Here is an 18,288-nt window from a genome sequence, read left to right as displayed (position 1 = left end):
ACAGAGTCGGGCAGAAGCGGAAGAAGCAATGAGTAGATTCTGTCCCCTCCTTGCAGAATGATTCTTGCAATGGGAGGGGAGAAATATCCACATTCCCCACCCCTGGCCTACACTGGCAACAGCTCCGCAGGGTTTCAGACAGGGTGTATCTCCCAGCCCTTGCTTAAGATGCCGCTGGAGATTGACCAGGGACTTCCCACATGTGAGGCAGGTGCTTCTACCATCACAGCAGTTGACTAAAGATGGATAAAGGGAGAATGATTTGCCCAAGGCCACCCCTTGGACTCCACGAGGGAGTGGGGATTTAAGAAGTGGATTTCACATCACTTCCAGGCGTTCCCACCTTGCGTGAGATAGCTCCGGGCTTCACTGACTGATCAGCACATCAGGAGCCAGAAAGGAAACTTCCTTCATGCTTTGATGTTTTGGCTTGGCTCTGATGTGCTCTAGTCCATGGGTAGGCAACCTAAGGCCCGGGGGCCGGATCCAGCCCAATCGCCTTCTAAATCCGGCCCGCAAAATGTCCAGGAATCAGTGTGTTTTTACATGAGTAGAATGTTTCCTTTTATTTAAAGTGCATCTCTGGGTTATTTGTGGGCCATAGAAATTTGTTCATTTCCCCCCTCAAAAAATAGTCCGGCCCCCCACAAGGTCTGAGGGACAGTGGACCGGCCCCCTGCTGAAAAAAAGTTTGCTGACCCCTGCTCTAGTCTCTGTCTGGATGATACGTAAGAAAACATTGGTGTGTATTATTATTATTTGAAAAAAGTATATGACAGGCAATGTACAAAATGCCCTTTTTATGCTGGCCGTTTGTACGCATTTAGCAACATTGGAAGACAATGCGTAGCCAAAGGGTAGCATAAGTCAACAGACAGGCCAAAATTGAATGCAAAAATATGGAGATGACACTGAAGGATTCTGAGTGTGTAGCGACTCATGAGCTGGACAGTTGCTGATGCATTGCGACGGCTGCTTTGCTGAATATTTGGTGGCTGTTATTGCCCCGGAACCCACAACCCTCCACACCAAAACAGGCTTGCAAAACCAGCCCTCAGGTTTCACCCTTGCTAATACATAAGAAGGAACGGAAAGAGCTGTCCGACAGCAAAACAGTCGGGAGGTTGGAAACTCTCCTTCCTCGGGACGTTTTTAAGCAGAGGTTGGCTGGCCTTCATGTAAAGAACATGAAGGTACATTCTTCATGTAAAGAACATGAAGGTACATTCTTTCACCTCTGGTGGACTTGCCCTAAAGTGAAGGCCTTCTGGGAAATGATATATAATGAGCTGAAGAAGGTATTTAGGTATACCTTTACTAAGAAACCAGAGGCCTTCCTTCTGGGTATTGTCGGCCAGAAGGTGTTAAAGAAGGACCGAACATTTTTTATGTATGCAACAACGGCAGCAAGGATACTCATCGCTAAGAGCTGGAAAACTCAAGATCTACCCACACTGGAAGAGTGGCAGATGCAGCTGATGGACTATATGCAACTGGCCGAGATGACTGGCAGGATCTGAGACCTGGGAGAGGAGAGGATTGAGGAGGACTGGAGGAAATTCAAGATTTATTTACAAAAATATTGTAATTTGGTTGAATGTTAAGAAGGATGCCAGATCATAAATAATGGCCTACCACTGAATTAGATCTGATTTTGACGATAAGTGAGATTAAGGAAAATATAAATTTATTGGAGAATTGTTAGATTTTATTTAAATGAGCGGAGATAAGATTGTAAACAAGTGGGTAATTTGCTTGGAAAATTTTTTTTTTCTGTAACGATGTAAGTGCGAGCGGGAGACGCGGGGGAGTCCAAAGAAGTGATGAAACTATGTTATAATATAAGTAATGTTGTTTATTTATGCATTTTTATTCAAAAACTTTAATAAATATGTATTAAATATATATATATATATAACTCTTCCATTCTATGATTCTGTGTGTTAGTATGCAGGCCTGAGCTCAGATCCAGTTTGGAAATCATAGAATGGTAGAGTTGGAAGGGACCGTGGGGGTCATCTAGTCCAACCCCCTGCAATGCGGAAATCATTTGGTCCAACATGGGGCTACAGCTTCCAACCCTGAGGTTTAGAATTAACTTGATCCCCTCCCCCTCTTCTTTTCCCCTTTCTCCTTCTGTGATGGAACTCCTACTTGGGGACTTCCCTGGCTTTTTCTGGCCCACGTAGGACCAGCCTGGATAGTTAGCCTTGGTGAAGACTTGACGTTTTCATCTCCAAAAAAGTTTTTGAGTTTCTGCTGAAATGAGGCTGCATTTTAATGTTGTATTTTAACCTTGTTTTTGAGTTGTATTTCAATCAACTTGTTTTATATTTGGTGTTAGCCGCCCTGAGCCCACTCTTGGCTGGGGAGGGCGGGGTATAAATAAAATTATTATTATTATTATTATTATTATTATTATTATTATTATTATTATTATTGCCTCATGCTCCACCTTTCACCTTCAACGCAGGCACTTTGCCATTGTGGATGCTGAGCACTTCCTGGACGTGTGGCTGATGAACGAGGAGGAGGCCAAGGGCCTGATCCGCAAGGTCTTCAGCGCCGACCGCGTCATCCACGCCCAGCAACTGGGGTTACAGTGGATCGAGCCAGACAGCTGGTTCCTGCACAATGTGGGTCCCATCGTGCACAGCAAGAAGATGAAGTCAGCCAGCGAATTGGCCAGGGAGGTGATTGCGCCAGAAAGTAAGCAAGGCTGTCTCTCAACCCCACCCCACCCCACCCCTCTGCTGCTTGGGAACATAGGCGTAAAGGTAAAGGGACCCCTGACCGTTAGGTCCAGTCGTGGCCGACTCTGGGGTTGCTGCGCTCATCTTGCTTTACTGGCCGAGGGAGCCGGCGTACAGCTTCCGGGTCATGTGGCCAGCAGGACTAAGCTGCTTCTGGCGAACCAGAGCAGCGCACAGAAACGCCGTTTACCTTCCCACCGGAGTGGTACCTATTTATCCACTTGCACTTTGACGTGCTTTCGAACTGCTAGTTTGGCAGGAGCAGGGACCGAGCGACGGGAGCTCACCCCATCGCAGGGATTCGAACCGCCGACCTTCTGATCAGCAAGCACTAGGCTCTGTGGTTTAACCCACAGCTCCACCCGCGTCCCTTAACCTAGGCACAGGAAAGTGCCTTAATCAGACCATCAGCCCACCTGGTTCAGTGTTGTCTACACTGACTGTCAGCAGCTGTCCGGAGTTTCAAGCAGGGATGCTCTCCCAGCCCCCGGGGATCTGGAGGATGGAATCAGGGTCCTTTTGCCTTGAAGGCTGAGGCTCTGGCCCAGGGCAAGACCCCTTCCCTCTTTTCCCATGTAGGTCTGTATTCTGCTCCAGAGCCCTTGTGGCCAAGCCTACAGCGAGGGAATCCCCGAGTCCTCCAGTAGGGGCAAGTTGTGCAGTTTGAAGCCATTGGCATAAAGGTGCTTTTGCACATACAGTGGTACCTTGGGTTACATACGCTTCAGGTTACATACACTTCAGGTTACAGACTCCGCTAACCCAGAAATAGTGCTTCAGGTTAAGAACTTTGCTTCAGGATGAGAACAGAAATTGTGCTCCGGTGGCACGGCCGCAGCAGGAGGCCCCATTAGCTAAAGTGGTGCTTCAGGTTAAGAACAGTTTCAGGTTAAGTATGGACCTCCGGAATGAATTAAGTACTTAACCTGAGGTACCACTGTATAGTTCTTCTTCCATCAGTACAAGTTTTCAACAAATATTAGGATTCCTTCGGCAAGGAACGAATGGGCATGATGGGAGGCCATTCCATGATGATTATTTTTTCCTGGAAATAAGGGATAGAAACTTGCCTTTTTTCGAAAACCAAAGCAGGATCTGGGATTTGGGGAAAGCTGGATTTTCCCATCATGTTATTTTTTTTATTTTATTTCAAAGTATACAAATAATGCATAGATAACAAACACATACATTGATAACTTCTATATGAATCAAATAATAATGACCAAATCAAATAATATCAAACTCAGTGAACAAAAACCTTACATCTCTACATATATTCAAGAAAAGGAAAAAGGAAACAGGAAAGGAAGAATAGACCACTAAAATAATGACAAGAACACACACTTTCTAAAAATGAAACAGAAAAACAAAGAACACACACACACACATGCAAAAATCATTAAGTTTCTTTTGTTAGATGTTATTCAGTGATTTTCCCATCCAGTTAATCCCAAATTTGCCCTGTGGAAAACCAAATTAATTGATACGCAGGTTATGAAAATGGTGCCAGAATCTATAGATGTGCCCGGTTTTGCACAGTTCATTTTACTGCTAAGCAGTGGGAGGGGCATGGAGTTCTGTAAGAGCGCTTAAGCCCCTCCATGTGACCAAGCCATCACTAGAAACCATCCTCTGCTCATCCCTGTTTCCTGCCTAGAGTTTGTCAGGTGCTACCCATATGTCTTCATAAAGTCGAATTGTAGAAACATAGAAGGGCACCCCCAAAGGTCATCCAGTCCAACCCCCTGCAAAGCAGGAATTTCAACTAAAGCATCAATTACAGATCACCAACCAATGTCTGGTTCAAAACCTCCAAGGAAGGAGAGTCCACAACCTCCCAGGGTAAACCGTTCCATGGCTACAGTAATTACAGTAAAGCAATTAAGAAAAAATAATAATTAGGGTAAAGTAATTAAGGCTGAAAAAGGGACGCAGGTGGCGCTGTGGGTTAAAGCCTCAGCGCCTAGGACTTGCCGATCGAAAGGTCGGCGGTTCGAATCCCTGCGGCGGGGTGCGCTCCCGCTGCTCGGTCCCAGCGCCTGCCAACCTAGCAGTTCGAAAGCACCTCCGGGTGCAAGTAGATAAATAGGGACCGCTTACCAGCGGGAAGGTAAACGGCGTTTCCGTGTGCGGCTCTGGCTCGCCAGAGCAGCGATGTCACGCTGGCCACGTGACCCGGAAGTGTCTCCGGACAGCGCTGGCCCCTGGCCTCTTAAGTGAGATGGGCGCACAACCCCAGAGTCTGTCAAGACTGGCCCGTATGGGCAGGGGTACCTTTACCTTTACCTTTAATTAAGGCTGAGATAGTGCCTCAGCTCTTTCCAGACAGGTTGCTGTGGGGCTTAGCTGTAACTCTTTGTTGCTTAAATCATTAAGGAACGCACCTCTTTGTTGCTGAAATCAGCGTGCAGAGGGGAATAAGCAATTCTCCTGGGTGGCTGGGTTTGCGCCTCTCTTTATTTTTTATTATTTGATTTTAGAAAGTATAAATATACAACAACAAAAAATTCCGAATTGAAATACAGTGGTGCCCCGCAAGACGAACGCCTCGCAAGACGGAAAACCCGCTAGACGAAAGGGTTTTCCATTTTGGAGGCGCTTCGCAAAACGAATTTCCCTATGGGCTTGCTTCGCAAGACAAAAATGTCTTGCGAGTTCCTACGGGGTTTTTTCCCTTTCCCCCCCATTTTCCTAAGCCCTAAGCCGCTTATCAGCTGATCCGCTAAAAGCCGCTAAACCGCTAATAGCGCTAATCCGCTAAGCTGTCAATGGGCTTGTTTCGCAAGACGAAAAAACCGCTATACGAAGAGCCTCACGGAACGGATTAATTTCGTCTTGCGAGGCACCACTGTATCCAGATCACTCTGAATCTCCTGACTTCCCGCCATCCCTTCCATAGGTCTTAATGATATTATTTACAACTGCATATTAATACTTATCCAATTTTTTTATCTTTCTAAACTGTCCATGCTTTCCATTACTTTACAAGTGTGGTTAAAATCCTGCTAATGTTTTAACCTGCTTACAGTGGTCTCGTGAGTAAATTATAAATTTCCCCCATTCCTTGCTAAAGTCCTTGTCTTCTTGATTTCTTACATGAGCCAACATTGTGACGCGGCAGCTAAAAAAGCCAATGCAATTCTGGGCTGCATCAATAGGAGTATAGCATCTAGATCAAGGGAAGGAATAGTGCCACTGTATTCTGCTCTGGTCAGACCTCACCTGGAGTACTGTGTCCAGTTCTGGGCACCACAGTTCAAGAAGGACACTGACAAACTGGAACGTGTCCAGAGGAGGGCAACCAAAATGGTCAAAGGCCTGGAAACGATGCCTTATGAGGAACGGCTAAGGGAGCTGGGCATGTTTAGCCTGGAGAAGAGGAGGTTAAGGGGGGATATGATAGCCATGTTCAAATATATAAAAGGATGTCACATAGAGGAGGGAGAAAGGTTGTTTTCTGCTGCTCCAGAGAAGCGGACACGGAGCAATGGATCCAAACTACAAGAAAGAAGATTCCACCTAAACATTAGGAAGCACTTCCTGACAGTAAGAGCTGTTTGACAGTGGAATTTGCTGCCAAGGAGTGTGGTGGAGTCTCCTTCTTTGGAGGTCTTTAAGCAGAGGCTTGACAACCATATGTCAGGAGTGCTGTGATGGTGTTTCCTGCTTGGCAGGGGGTTGGACTCGATGGCCCTTGTGGTCTCTTCCAACTCTATGATTCTATGATTCTATGACTCTATGATCTTCCCAGTTAGTTTTGCCATTTCGGCCCCAGTCCATCAACTTGGCTCGCCGTTCGGTTTGCGCCTCTCTTTATCCCCGCTTCCGGGCATCGCTCTTCCCTTCAGCCAGCAAGTCTCTCACGTTGGAGGGCGGCTTCCGAGATGAGAAGGAAAGCGCCCCGGACGAGGACTGCCAGGGGCCTGAAGGCGCAGAGCCAGAGGTCAAGGCGCTTTGGTCCATCTCCACCAAGACGGTCAAGCACATCCTGGAGCTCCTGTGCGACGAGTCGGTGAGCTGAAGCGGGGTGGGGGGCAGGCAGGCAGGGTCCCATGGTGGCTGGACTTGCCCGCCCTGCCCTGCCAGCAGGGCCTTGCAGAGCCAGGCAGAGGCCTGGGCCAGGTAGACAATGTGGCCCCCGCTTTTTTTTAACCCTGAAGTCTTATAAATAAGTAAGTATATAACATAATTTTTTAATAATGTATTATAATTTTAAATACATTTTGCAATAAATACATTATTCATTTTAAAATGTATTCTACAATTTTCAGTAGTTCAATAATGTATTTAAAAATGTATTTAATTATACTGGTAATTAAAACTTCTCCATCTTCTTATTCTACTCTTTAAAAAGACGTATGCTTGTGAGAAAGCCACTATTGCTCATGAGCCAATATTTCTTTAAAAAACATGGTTTCCACCCAATTTTATCCTCATTGAGCTATATATATGTACTCCTCGGGTGTAAGTAATATTCCTGGCCTAGTCAACCAAATTTTAAACAAATGGCCACATCTTCATCAATTTTTCATCCTTTTTTTAAAAAAAATAAAAAATAGCGATAAGAAAGCAAGCACACTTTAAGGTACGTGTGGTTTTAATTTTTGGCAAACGAGATTTCAAACAAAAACTCGCCAACTTTTAACAGCATGAAAAACGTGGTCTGCCATCACGTTTGCGGCGCGCTGGCTGCTGGAGCCGTGGTCGCCTCCACCCACCCGGCACCCATTCCACGCTCCTCTGCGGAGCCAATCACAGGTCCCGCTCCGGACACCGGGAAGCTATTCTCTCGCGCTGCCAGCCATGGCCCCAGGGCCACTGCCTTTGCGCCTCTGCGTTCGCCCCAGTTCATCCCCTGCGGTTGTGAATATGCTGACCGAGGCCCCATTTGGAATCGGGGTCCTGGGGCAAGTGGCCCATATGGCCCCCCCCTCTGTCTGGGTCTGCCTGCCAGGGACTCAGGAACGCCTTCGCCTCTGAGCTGTGAGCAATCCTTTGCCCCCCTCTCTTTTGCCAGGGCTTCCTGATTGAGAGCAAACTGCGAGGTCTCCTCCAGCCCTTGGAAAAGCACGACCGGACCCTCATGAGGCTGGACTCCATCTTCATGGTAAGGTTATGGGCCCATCTTGCCCGTTTTGGGTTCCTCCCAGTTTCTTTCTCTCTCTCTCTTTTACAATCTGAAGTTCCACATTTTCACACATCAATTTATTGTGGGGGGGGGGGGAGGAATCCTCTGTCAAAGTTTGTTTATTTCAGGCATAGGCAAACTCTCCCTCCAGATGTTTTGGGACTACAATTCCCATCATCCCTGACCACTGATCCTGTTAGCTAGGGATGATGGAAGTTGTAGTCCCAAAACATCTGGAGGGCCAAGTTTGCCTGTGCCTGGTTTATTTGTTTCACAACCTCTTCATACCGCCTGACTGCAAAAGAGAATTCCAAAACTGTTTACAAAAAAAGATAAAACAATAAAATTAGCAATGGGAAGAACTGACAACAATAATGTAAGTTCCCCCCTTCTCTTTTAATCTTTTTTCTATCTCAGTATCTCTACTTCTTTCTCCCCTTACCCCTCCTCTTCTTTTCATCTGGGTTGGTGTTTTTATCGAGATCAGTGTTTCCCAAACTTGGGTCTCGAGCTGTCTTTGGACTACTGTTCCCATCATCCCTGACCGCGGGTCCTGCTAGCTAGGGATGCTGGGATTTGTAGTCCAAAAACAACTGGTCTAGATCAGGGGTCGGCAAACGTTTTCAGCAGGGGGCCGGTCCACTGTCCCTCAGACCTTGTGGGGGGCGAGACTATATTTGGGGTGGGGGGGGATGAATGAATTCCCACAAATAACTCAGAGATGCATTTTAAATAAAAGGACACATTCTACTCAGGTAAGCCACCCCCCACGACTCTCCCCTCCCTTCTACACAGCACCGGACGAGCCCCGGTGGCTGCTTACCTGTGTCTTGCGAGCGGAAGGGGCTGGCGGCAGTGGGACGATGAGCGGCATGCCAAAGGGCTCTGGAGAGGAGCTGGGAGCAACGAAACCCAAATTGAGCCTGCTTACAATGGTGGCTGCTTGAGCGCTCACGCTGCTGCTGGCACCAACAAAGCCCAGTCGCCTTCTCAGCTCTAGGCAGGGCGGGGAGAAGCAGGGAGGGAGGAGGCGCCGCTGAACGCACCCGCTGTTGCAGCCCGAACGACCAGATCCACGCTGATCCACTCGGCGATTCCCGGACCGCCAGCAGGCCGGATCCAGAAGCCAGCTGGGCCGGATCCGGCCCCCGGACCTTAGTCTGCCTACCCATGGTCTAGATCAGCCTTTCTCAACCTGTGAGTCCCCAGATGTTGTTGGACTACAACTCCCATCACCCCTAGCTAGCAAGGCCGGAGCTCAGGGATGATGGGAGTTGTAGTCCAACAACATCTGGGGACTCACAGGTTGAGAAAGGCTGGCCTAGATTGACATTTTAGCTTGGATAAAAAAAAAATGATAACAATCTTTGCATTTCTCTTTTTGGAAAAAAAAATTAATAAACAATTAGATTTTTCCAAAAGTTCAAATAAACACAGGCAGCCACTTTTCCCACGGTGGAAGGGCCTGCCTGAGCTCTTCCACAAGCTCACCTGGGAGGAGCATCACACGCTAATACAGTGGTGCCCCGCAAGACGAACGCCTCGCAAGACGGAAAACCCGCTAGACGAAATGGTTTTCCGTTTTGGAGGTGCTTCGCAAAACGAATTTCCTATGGGCTTGCTTCGCAAGACGAAAATGTCTTGTGAGTTCCTGCGGGGTTCTTTCCCTTTCCCCCCCCTTTTTCTAAGCCGCTAAGCCGCTTAACAGCTGATCCCCTAAGCCGCTTATCAGCTGATCAGCTAAGCCGCTAAGCCGCTTATCAGCTAATCAGCTAAGCCGCTTATCAGCTGATCCGCTATGCCGCTAATAGCGCTAAGCCGCTAAGCCGTCAATGGGCTTGCTTCACAAGACGAAAAAACCGCTAGACGAAGAGACTCGCGGAACGGATTCTTTTCGTCTTGCGAGGCACCACTGTTCTGGCATTGGTAGCTAACCGGGCTCCTGCTGAGCTTTCCCTTCCTCTCCGCAGGCTCTGTCCATCGTCAGCGAAGACGACGTGTATCACCTGGTGCAGTTCTTCAGGGGCTTCAAGGCTCAGCAGGTGGCTGCTAATCCGGTAAGGCACCGCGTGGTGGGGCTGGAACGTGGCGATGGGGCTAGCTCAGACATAATAAAACATAATAAATCCTTAATTGTTATCCACCTCCTTTTACTTCCTTTGTCACTCGAATGCTAGCACAGAGTCAAAATTATTATTGTATTTTTGGACATAACTTCTATAACCATCCCATTTTCCCGCAAATTTTTGCTTTGAGTTACCTCTGAGTTTGCTAGTCAATTGAGCCATCTCCACCAATTCCTGTAATTTGATTTGCCAATCTGTTACAGTGGTGCCCCGCAAGACGAATGCCTCACAAGACGGAAAACTCGCTAGACGAAAGAGTTTTCCGTTTTGGAGGTGCTTCGCAAAACGAATTTCCTATGGGCTTGCTTCGCAAGACGAAAATGTCTTGCGAGTTCCTGCGGGGTTTTTTCCCTCCCCCCCCCTTTTCCTAAGCCCTAAGCCGCTTCTCAGCTGATCCGCTAAGCCGCTAAAAGCCGCTAAACCGCTAATAGCGCTAATCCGCTAAGCCGTCAATGGGCTTGCTTCGCAAGAGGAAAAAACCGCTAGAGGAAGAGAATCGCGGAACGGATTCTTTTCGTCTTGCGAGGCACCACTGTATTTTTGGAGCCTCCTGATCTTTCCATCCCTTGGCCACAAGTATTTGAGCCGCTGCAAGAATTCCTCTCTTAAATTTCTCTCTTCCACTTCTTCACTAAGTGGCATTTTGTGCTGCTTTCCCCCCATAAGTCTCAGCTCCACTGGGCTGCGTCAGAATCCCAGGGGGACCTGGATAAACCGTCTCCTTCTGTGTCCCCTTGCCTCGTAGGAGTTGGAAGAGTTCCTCGCGGAGCTAGGCCCCAAAGAAGAGCCTTCAGAGGTCGAGGCGGAGGAGGAGGGCGAGAGGGAGAGGGAGGGCTCTTTGGCCCCGCCAGACGAGGACAAAGCCCCCCCAAGCACGTCTTCGATTCTCTCTGCTTTGTACATGCACCCCAACGACATCCTTAAAGCCCTTAAGGCTTTCGTCCAGGAATTCCAGGAGCCAAGGTGTGTCTGCCTGTGGAAGAGGAGGAAGAGGATAGGGCTGGTTTGGGATGCTGTGGGAAGGAAGGATGTGTGGGGCTGCTCTAAGAAATAATAATAATAATAATAATAATAATAATAATAATAATAATAATAATAATTTATTTATACCCCGCCCATCTGGCTGGGTTTCCCCAGCCACTCTGGGAGGCTTCCAACGGAATATTAAAATACAATAACCTATTAAACATTAAAAGCTTCCCTAAACAGGGCTGCCTTCAGATGTCTTCTAAAAGTTTGGTAGTTATTTTTCTCTTTGACATCTGCTGGGAGGGCGTTCCACATGGCGGGCGCCACCACCGAGAAGGCCCTCTGCCTGGTTCCCTGTAACTTGGCTTCTCGCAGTGAGGGAACTGCCAGAAGGCCCTTGGCACTGGACCTCAGGGTCCGGGCAGAACGAAGGAGGTGGAGATGCTGCTTCAGGTATACTGGACCGAGGCTGTTTAGGGCTTTAAAGGTCAGCACCAACACTTTGAATTCTGTTCGGAAACATACTGGGAGCCAATGCAGATCTCTTAGGACCGGTGTTATATGGTCTTGGCGGCCGCTCCCAGTCCCCAGTCTAGCTGCTGCATTTTGGATTAGTTGCAGTTTCTGGGTCACCTTCAAAGGTAGCCCCACATAGAGCGCATTGCTGTAGTCCTAGCGGGTGATAACCAGAGCATGCACCACTCTGGCGAGACAGTCTGCGGGCAGATAGCGTCTCATCCTGCATATCAGATGTAGCTGATAAACAGCTGTCCTGGACACAGAATGGACATGCACCTCCATGGACAGCTTTGAGTCCGGAATGACTCCCAGGCTGCGCACCTGGTCCTTCAGGGGCACAGTTACCCCATTCAGGACCAGGGAGTCCTCCACACCTGCCTGCCTTCTGTCCCCCCAAAACAGCACTTCTGTCTTGTCAGGATTCAACAGGAAACAGTGGCAGCCAGGAAGAGATGGACAGAGGGCAGCTCAGTCCGTGGAGCACGAGACTTTTAAGCTCAGGGTTGCGGGTTCGAGTCCAGTGTTGGGGAAAAGATTCTTGCATCGCAGGGGGTTGGACCAGATCACCCTTTTTTGGTTTTTATGGAAGCCGCCCAGAGTGGCTGGGAAGGCCCAGCCAGATGGGCGGGATATAAATAAATTATTATTATTATTATTATTATTATTATTATTATTATTATTATTATTATTATTGTTGTTGTTGTTGTTATTGCTTCTAGCTCTACGATTCTGTGCGATGGCTTCCCTCCACACGAGTTTCTGGGTTGAGGGAAGTGCTGCGATTCAGCGATGGAGCGCTGAGTTTGCATGCAAAAGAAAAACCTGTCCCAAACCCTGGAAGAACTCCCTCTCTCCCACACCCTAATCCCAGTCCAGATCAGGAGGGGACGATGGACACCGGGGACCTGCAGCTTCTTGTTATTTCTTTATTTTTGACCATGCAGTTATTGCTCAAATGGCGTTCACCTCTCGCAACGGGCTTATTGGCCCCCTCCCTAGCCATACTTCCTTATTTATTTATTTTTTAAATAATCTTTATTACTTTTCAAACTTACGACAGAAAAAAAAAGAAAAAAAGAAAAAACAATACAATAAACAATACAAAACACAACCTTAACACTAAATTAAACAAAACAAAACGACAACCATTTAAAAAACATATAGCATACCATTTCATTAGTCTATCTTTCATTCCCTTATTTCATCGACTTCCTCTCACCTCCCTTTTTGTATTCCACTTCTGCTACTTGTTTCAGCAAATCCTTTCCATCTTTCTCTATTTTTATCATTATGAATGTCTTAACATATTTTTAACCTTATTTTCCATTAATACTTGTGATGGGATGATGAGCTGCTTGTGCGTAAAAGCGTAGTCCCTCAGAGTTTGGCCCCATTAGCAAAGCTCTGTTTATAACGGAGCCCCTTAAGCGTGGCTCCCTCAATCGCTGGCAGAATCCGACAGTGGGCGTTTGCGGAATCTCTTCCAACATAAAAGCTCCTTAACGGAAACGCGTTGTCAGCTCTGACACGCGTCTTCTGGACTCTCGGCGCGACAGTTTCCGGCGAGGGGTGGGCGTCCCTATAAAAAGGTAAAGGTAAAGGTACCCCTGCCCGTACGGGCCAGTCTTGACAGACTCTGGGGTTGTGCGCCCATCTCACTTAAGAGGCCAGGGGCCAGCGCTGTCCGGAGACACTTCCGGGTCACGTGGCCAGCGTGACATCGCTGCTCTGGCCAGAGCCAGAGCCAGAGCCGCACACGGAAACGCCGTTTACCTTCCCGCTGGTAAGCGGTCCCTATTTATCTACTTGCACCCGGAGGTGCTTTCGAACTGCTAGGTTGGCAGGCGCTGGGACCGAGCAGCGGGAGCGCACCCCGCCGCAGGGATTCGAACCGCCGACCTTTCGATCGGCAAGCCCTAGGCGCTGAGGCTTTAACCCACAGCGCCACCTGCGTCCCTGGGCGTCCCTATAGGAGGTCCTGAAACCTCCCCACTGTTTTCTCTGGAAGTGTCCCTGAGCCAACTCTCCGACTCACTTTCCCTCGGAACTCCTTCTCTCCCCCTGCTGGTTCCCTCCTCTGCTGCTAAGTCTCTCCTAGCCTCCGTGAGCCCTTCCACCACCTGCTCTTCCGATGGCAGTTCCCTGACATCCACCTCCCCTCCAGGGCCCCCTTCACCCCCTCCCTTCCCTTCCTCCATGGGCGGTGAGGATGCAAAACCCCTGAAAGAACCTCCCTCATCTTCCGAAGTCTCGAACACTTCCCTCCACCGGTTGCTGTCCCTTGTTCCCGAGTACTCCTCCTCATCGGAGTCTACTCCTTCCAGCTCCGATTCCGGGAACCCTTCGAACTCCTCTTCCTCGTCGGTGGTGCCAAAATGTTCCCTCCGGAACCTCGTTACAGACTGAGGTTTCCTTGGGAACCTTTGATGAAACGTTTCTATTAAAACCTCGTCATTGACTTCCTCTGCAGTTACCCAGGTGTTTTCTGACTCTGGTTCCCCTTCCCAAGCTACCAAATACTCCACCTGATTACCCTTCCACCTGGAGTCAATGATTTCCGCCACATGGCTGTTGCGTTCCCTTTCTTCTATGACTGGTCCCTGTGTGAACACCCCTTCACGTCCCCCCCGTACGGTGACAACAATGACCTGTGGAATACTGGGTGTAGTTTCATGTGGTTAGGCAACTTGAGTTTGAACGCCACTGGATTGACCTATTGAATGACCTCAAATGGTCCCAATCCTTCCACCACCTGCTCTTCCAATGGCAGTTCCCAGACAATACTAAAATACTTATTTATACTTAACTCCTTATAGCATTTCTGCTAAAGCCATAAAGTTTCATTCCAACAATTTTCAAACACTCATTAATTTTACAATATTTCTATGTACAAACTTTAGACTTTCCCAATCTTCTACCACCATCTCTTCTCCCTGGTCTCTGGCCATACTTCCTTCCCAAGCAAGGCATGACCTGAGCTCCTGATCAGCCCAGCACTCTCACAGGCAAGGGGAATGGCAGCCCATGTTGGGATTTTTCTTTTTTTCCAATTTTTTAAATTAATATTCCAAATTTATAACAAACATAAAAGAAAAACAATACAATATAAGAAAAACAAACGAACAAACATATATCCTGTTAAAATCCCAATTTAATTGTCACTGTTAAATGACTTCCTCGAATCCCCCCTAGCTGAGTTTCCATAGAACTCATTGTAGCAGTTTTCCAATTCCACTTTCCAATAAAATCAACTTATTCAATTAACATCTTTCTTTCTTTTCTTAATTTCAATCCATAATGTTATGCAATTCAACATATTTTACTCCTAGGCCAGTTCAGTAACTCTATATTATCTTAGAATATCTAGCTAAATAATCCTTGGATTTCTTCCATTCTTCTTGATGCTCCTCCTCTTTCTGTTCGCGGATTCTTCCAGTCAGGTCAGCCAGCTCCAAAAAGTCCATCATCTTCATCTGCCATTCCTCCACTGTTGGTATTTCTTGTGATTTCCAATTTTTGCCTAACAAAATTCTTGCTGCAGTTGTGGCATACAAAAACAATCTAACATCTACCCATGTTGGGATTTTTGACTATGTGCCATTCTGTGCAGCTTCGCACAAAGCAATTAAGCGTTGGCCGAAAGCCAAGACGACTGAGCAGAGAGGAGTTCTTCTGCCTAGACATATGGGATCTTGGATAAACGCTCTAACATTGGTTGAGATCTTACACAGGCATGATGACTTATGACCTTACTGGATAGTTTGTTGGTCAGTGTGGTGTTCTGAGAGTTGTTTGGAGTTTGTTAAGAGAGAGCCAGTTAAGATCCGTATCTGTTCTTGTACATAGTAACTTGTAGGTAAAGGGACCCCTGACCATTAGGTCCAGTCGTGGACGACTCTGGGGTTGCGGCGCTCATCTCGCTTTATTGGCCGAGGGAGCCGGCGTACAGCTTCCGGGTCATGTGGCCAGCATGATTAAGCTGCTTCTGGCGAACCAGAGCAGCGCATGGAAATGCCATTTACCTTCCCGCCAGAGCAATACCTATTTATCTACTTGCACTTCATGCTTTCGAACTGCTAGGTTGGCAGGAGCTGGGACCGAGCAACAGGAGCTCACCCCATCGCGGGGATTCAAACCGCCGACCTTCTGATTGTCAAGTCCTAGGCTCTGTGGTTTAACCCACAGCGCCACCCACATCCCTAGTAACTTGTAGAGTCTGCTGTAAATAATAAACACCTCTAAGTAACCAAGTTACTAGTAGCAGCATTTTGTTCCTGCTTTATCCATCCTACCTGCAACTGATTGCTTTCTGGAGGAAGAAGAAGAAGAAGAGTTTGGATTTGATATCCCGCCTTTCACTCCCTTTAAGGAGTCTCAAAGTGGCTAACAACCTCCTTTCCCTTCCTCCCCACAACAAACACTCTGTGAGGTGAGTGGGACTGAGAGACTTCAAAGAAGTGTGACTGGCCCAAGGTCACCCAGCAGCTGCATGTGGAGGAGCGGAGACGCGAACCCGGTTCCCCAGATTACGAGACTACCACTCTTAACCACTACACCACACTGGCTCACATACGGGAGCTCTGCGTATGCTCTGCTAAGGTCTGGCTAAGGTCCTGCAACAGGTCAAAGTTGCGAAACACCAATAGCCTATTCATGGGACTCAGCCTTTTTCCTCCTGTGGGTGGTTGCTTTAGATGGAGGGGGTGGCACAAATTATTATTATTATTATTATTATTATTAGAATTAGAATTAGAATTAGAATTAGAATTAGAATTAGAATTAGAATTAGAATTAGAATTTATATACTGCCTGCCTCACAGAACAGAATGAAAATATATAACCACAAAATATATAATAAAAATAACAGCCCAGTAACACCCCCCCCAAATCCACGTTTTAAAAGTAGGGGTGGTATTTGAGTGGGCCGCAAGTGTTGTGGGTGGCTGGAAGGAGCATGTCTGGTTTCGGCTCCCGCTTCCCAGCCATTTACTCTCCCTCCTTCCCACCCCCAGGGACAAATACCCCCTGGTGAAGAAAGCGCGCGAAGAACGGGACGACTCTAAGGACTCAGAGTATTGGGACGCTCTCGCCCACGCCATCCCAGACGGGAATCTGAAGCTGTGGGATGCCCTGGTCTCTGGCTTGCACAAATACCAGTAAGGCAGGGCTGGGGGTGGGTAGGTCCTATTAAGTCCCTGCACGTCTCCCCAGGGAAGGGGGTCGTTGAGGTGGGGGCCATTGAAGAGAAGGAGAAGGTGGAGCACATTTGAGCCAGGCGCCCTGCCCTGCGGAGGCCTTTTCCCTGCTGCCAGGAGTGCTCCTTGCCCGTCTAGCCTGCGCCTCGGGTGACCCCTGGTGGTGAGAACGTGCCTCTTCCTTGCCTGGCTTTCGTGGTAACAGTTTCCCCTCTCCCTCCCCCACCTGTGCAGCCATATCCTGGACCAGAGGGCAAAGCTGATCTCTGAGACGGACGGGCTGCGACAGCAGAACGCAGAGCTCAGGATGCTGCTACGGCAGTATCTCCAGTCCCCGGTGAGCAACGGGTTGCAGGACCAAGGGGAGGAGGGCATTTTGGGGGCGAAGGGTCTGCTCTGGCAGGAGAGGCGCTGCTGCTGCTGCTGTGGGTGGAACTCAGTTCCACAAGGTTCCTTCTCCGCCTGGGGTGTGTATCTGAAGATGTGTGCATGCACACGAAAGCTCATACCAAGAACAAACTTAGTTGGTCTCTAAGGTGCTACTGGGAGAATTTTTATTTTATTTTATTTTTTTACTACGGCAGACCAACACGGCTACCTACCTGTAAATCGAATAAAAAATATATTTTAAAAAAGAGAGAATCACAGAATTGTCGAGATGGAAAGGACCCCAAGGTTCATCTATTCCACCACTCTGCAATACAGGAATTTTAACTTTTAAGCATCACCCACTCTGAGAAGGGTTGAGCTGGGCAGGAGTGGGTGCTATGGATGGTCTCTGCTTCCCTTTCTGCAGGTGAATGCCGAGCTGCTGATCCCGCCGACCCACTTGCTGCACCTGCAGATGAACACCTGACGTCCTGGCGCTTTTGCTCCCCCAGCATCCTCCTCAAGGGATCCCTGCGAGCCTTGCTGAACTCCTCAAAGGAGTGTCAGCTGGGGAAAGCAGGCTTGGCCTGTCGTTCCCTCAGCTGCCCCAGAGCTCTGGTTTGGGTCACACCTTGGTGAGTAGTCCCTGGCGAAGTACAAGCCACACGGCTGTTCCCCAGCAACTGGGGCATCCCAGGGAAGGCTTGCAAACACTTTTGACATGTGTTGAGTGTCCTGAAAAATCCCCACCAGCAAAACTCACCACTGACCCTCCCAAAAAGTTAATTCTTGGGTTTGTTACCCCTCGGGAGAAGATGTTACTCTGAACGCAGAGGTTTCTAAGTGTTATTAAGGAGAGGAGGCAAATAAATGGCTAATTGTTGTGGCTGTTCTGTTTCTCCCGTCTTATATTTGCTGCTGTTGCTTGAGGAGAAGAATGAATAGGGAGTGGGGTGGGATCCGTTTCTGTTTTTACACTGTTCAGTGTGCTTAAAGGTGGAGCTCCAGTTCCTCTTGAGGCAAGAGGAGGTTGGAACCAAGAGCCAAAATAATTTGATGAATGGGGCTTGTAGGACTCTGGAAGCAGTACAGACAAAATAAGCAGGGTCAGAGAGGGCGCCTGTGAGGCCAAGTACAGTGGTACCTCGGGTTGCATACGCTTCAGGTTACATACGCTTCAGGTTACAGTCTCCGCTAACCCAGAAATAGTACCTCGGGTTAAGAACTTT

The 18,288-nt window shown here is 48.1% G+C and overlaps 1 protein-coding gene across 1 annotated transcript in view; it reads left to right on the top strand.

Moving 5' to 3' along the window:
* DRC1 (dynein regulatory complex subunit 1) overlaps window positions 1–17,805 on the top strand; it is a gene marked incomplete at its 5' end in the record, with an annotated part of 34,519 nt that extends 16,714 nt beyond the window's left edge. The window contains 8 exons of the mRNA XM_079971282.1: window positions 2,474–2,709; window positions 6,602–6,765; window positions 7,771–7,860; window positions 9,852–9,938; window positions 10,753–10,970; window positions 16,508–16,651; window positions 16,925–17,027; window positions 17,487–17,805. Of these exons, the coding sequence (XP_079827408.1) occupies window positions 2,474–2,709; window positions 6,602–6,765; window positions 7,771–7,860; window positions 9,852–9,938; window positions 10,753–10,970; window positions 16,508–16,651; window positions 16,925–17,027; window positions 17,487–17,546 (1,102 nt within the window). The 3' untranslated portion in view covers window positions 17,547–17,805. The remainder of the gene's footprint in view (window positions 1–2,473; window positions 2,710–6,601; window positions 6,766–7,770; window positions 7,861–9,851; window positions 9,939–10,752; window positions 10,971–16,507; window positions 16,652–16,924; window positions 17,028–17,486) is intronic.
* Window positions 17,806–18,288: the final 483 nt, after the last annotated feature.

Source organism: Podarcis cretensis, assembly GCF_951804945.1.
Source record: "Podarcis cretensis genome assembly, chromosome: 3".
Taxonomy (NCBI): domain Eukaryota; kingdom Metazoa; phylum Chordata; class Lepidosauria; order Squamata; family Lacertidae; genus Podarcis; species Podarcis cretensis.
The sequence above is the reverse complement of the archived record's forward strand: the minus strand, read 5'-3'. Positions and strand labels throughout refer to the sequence as shown.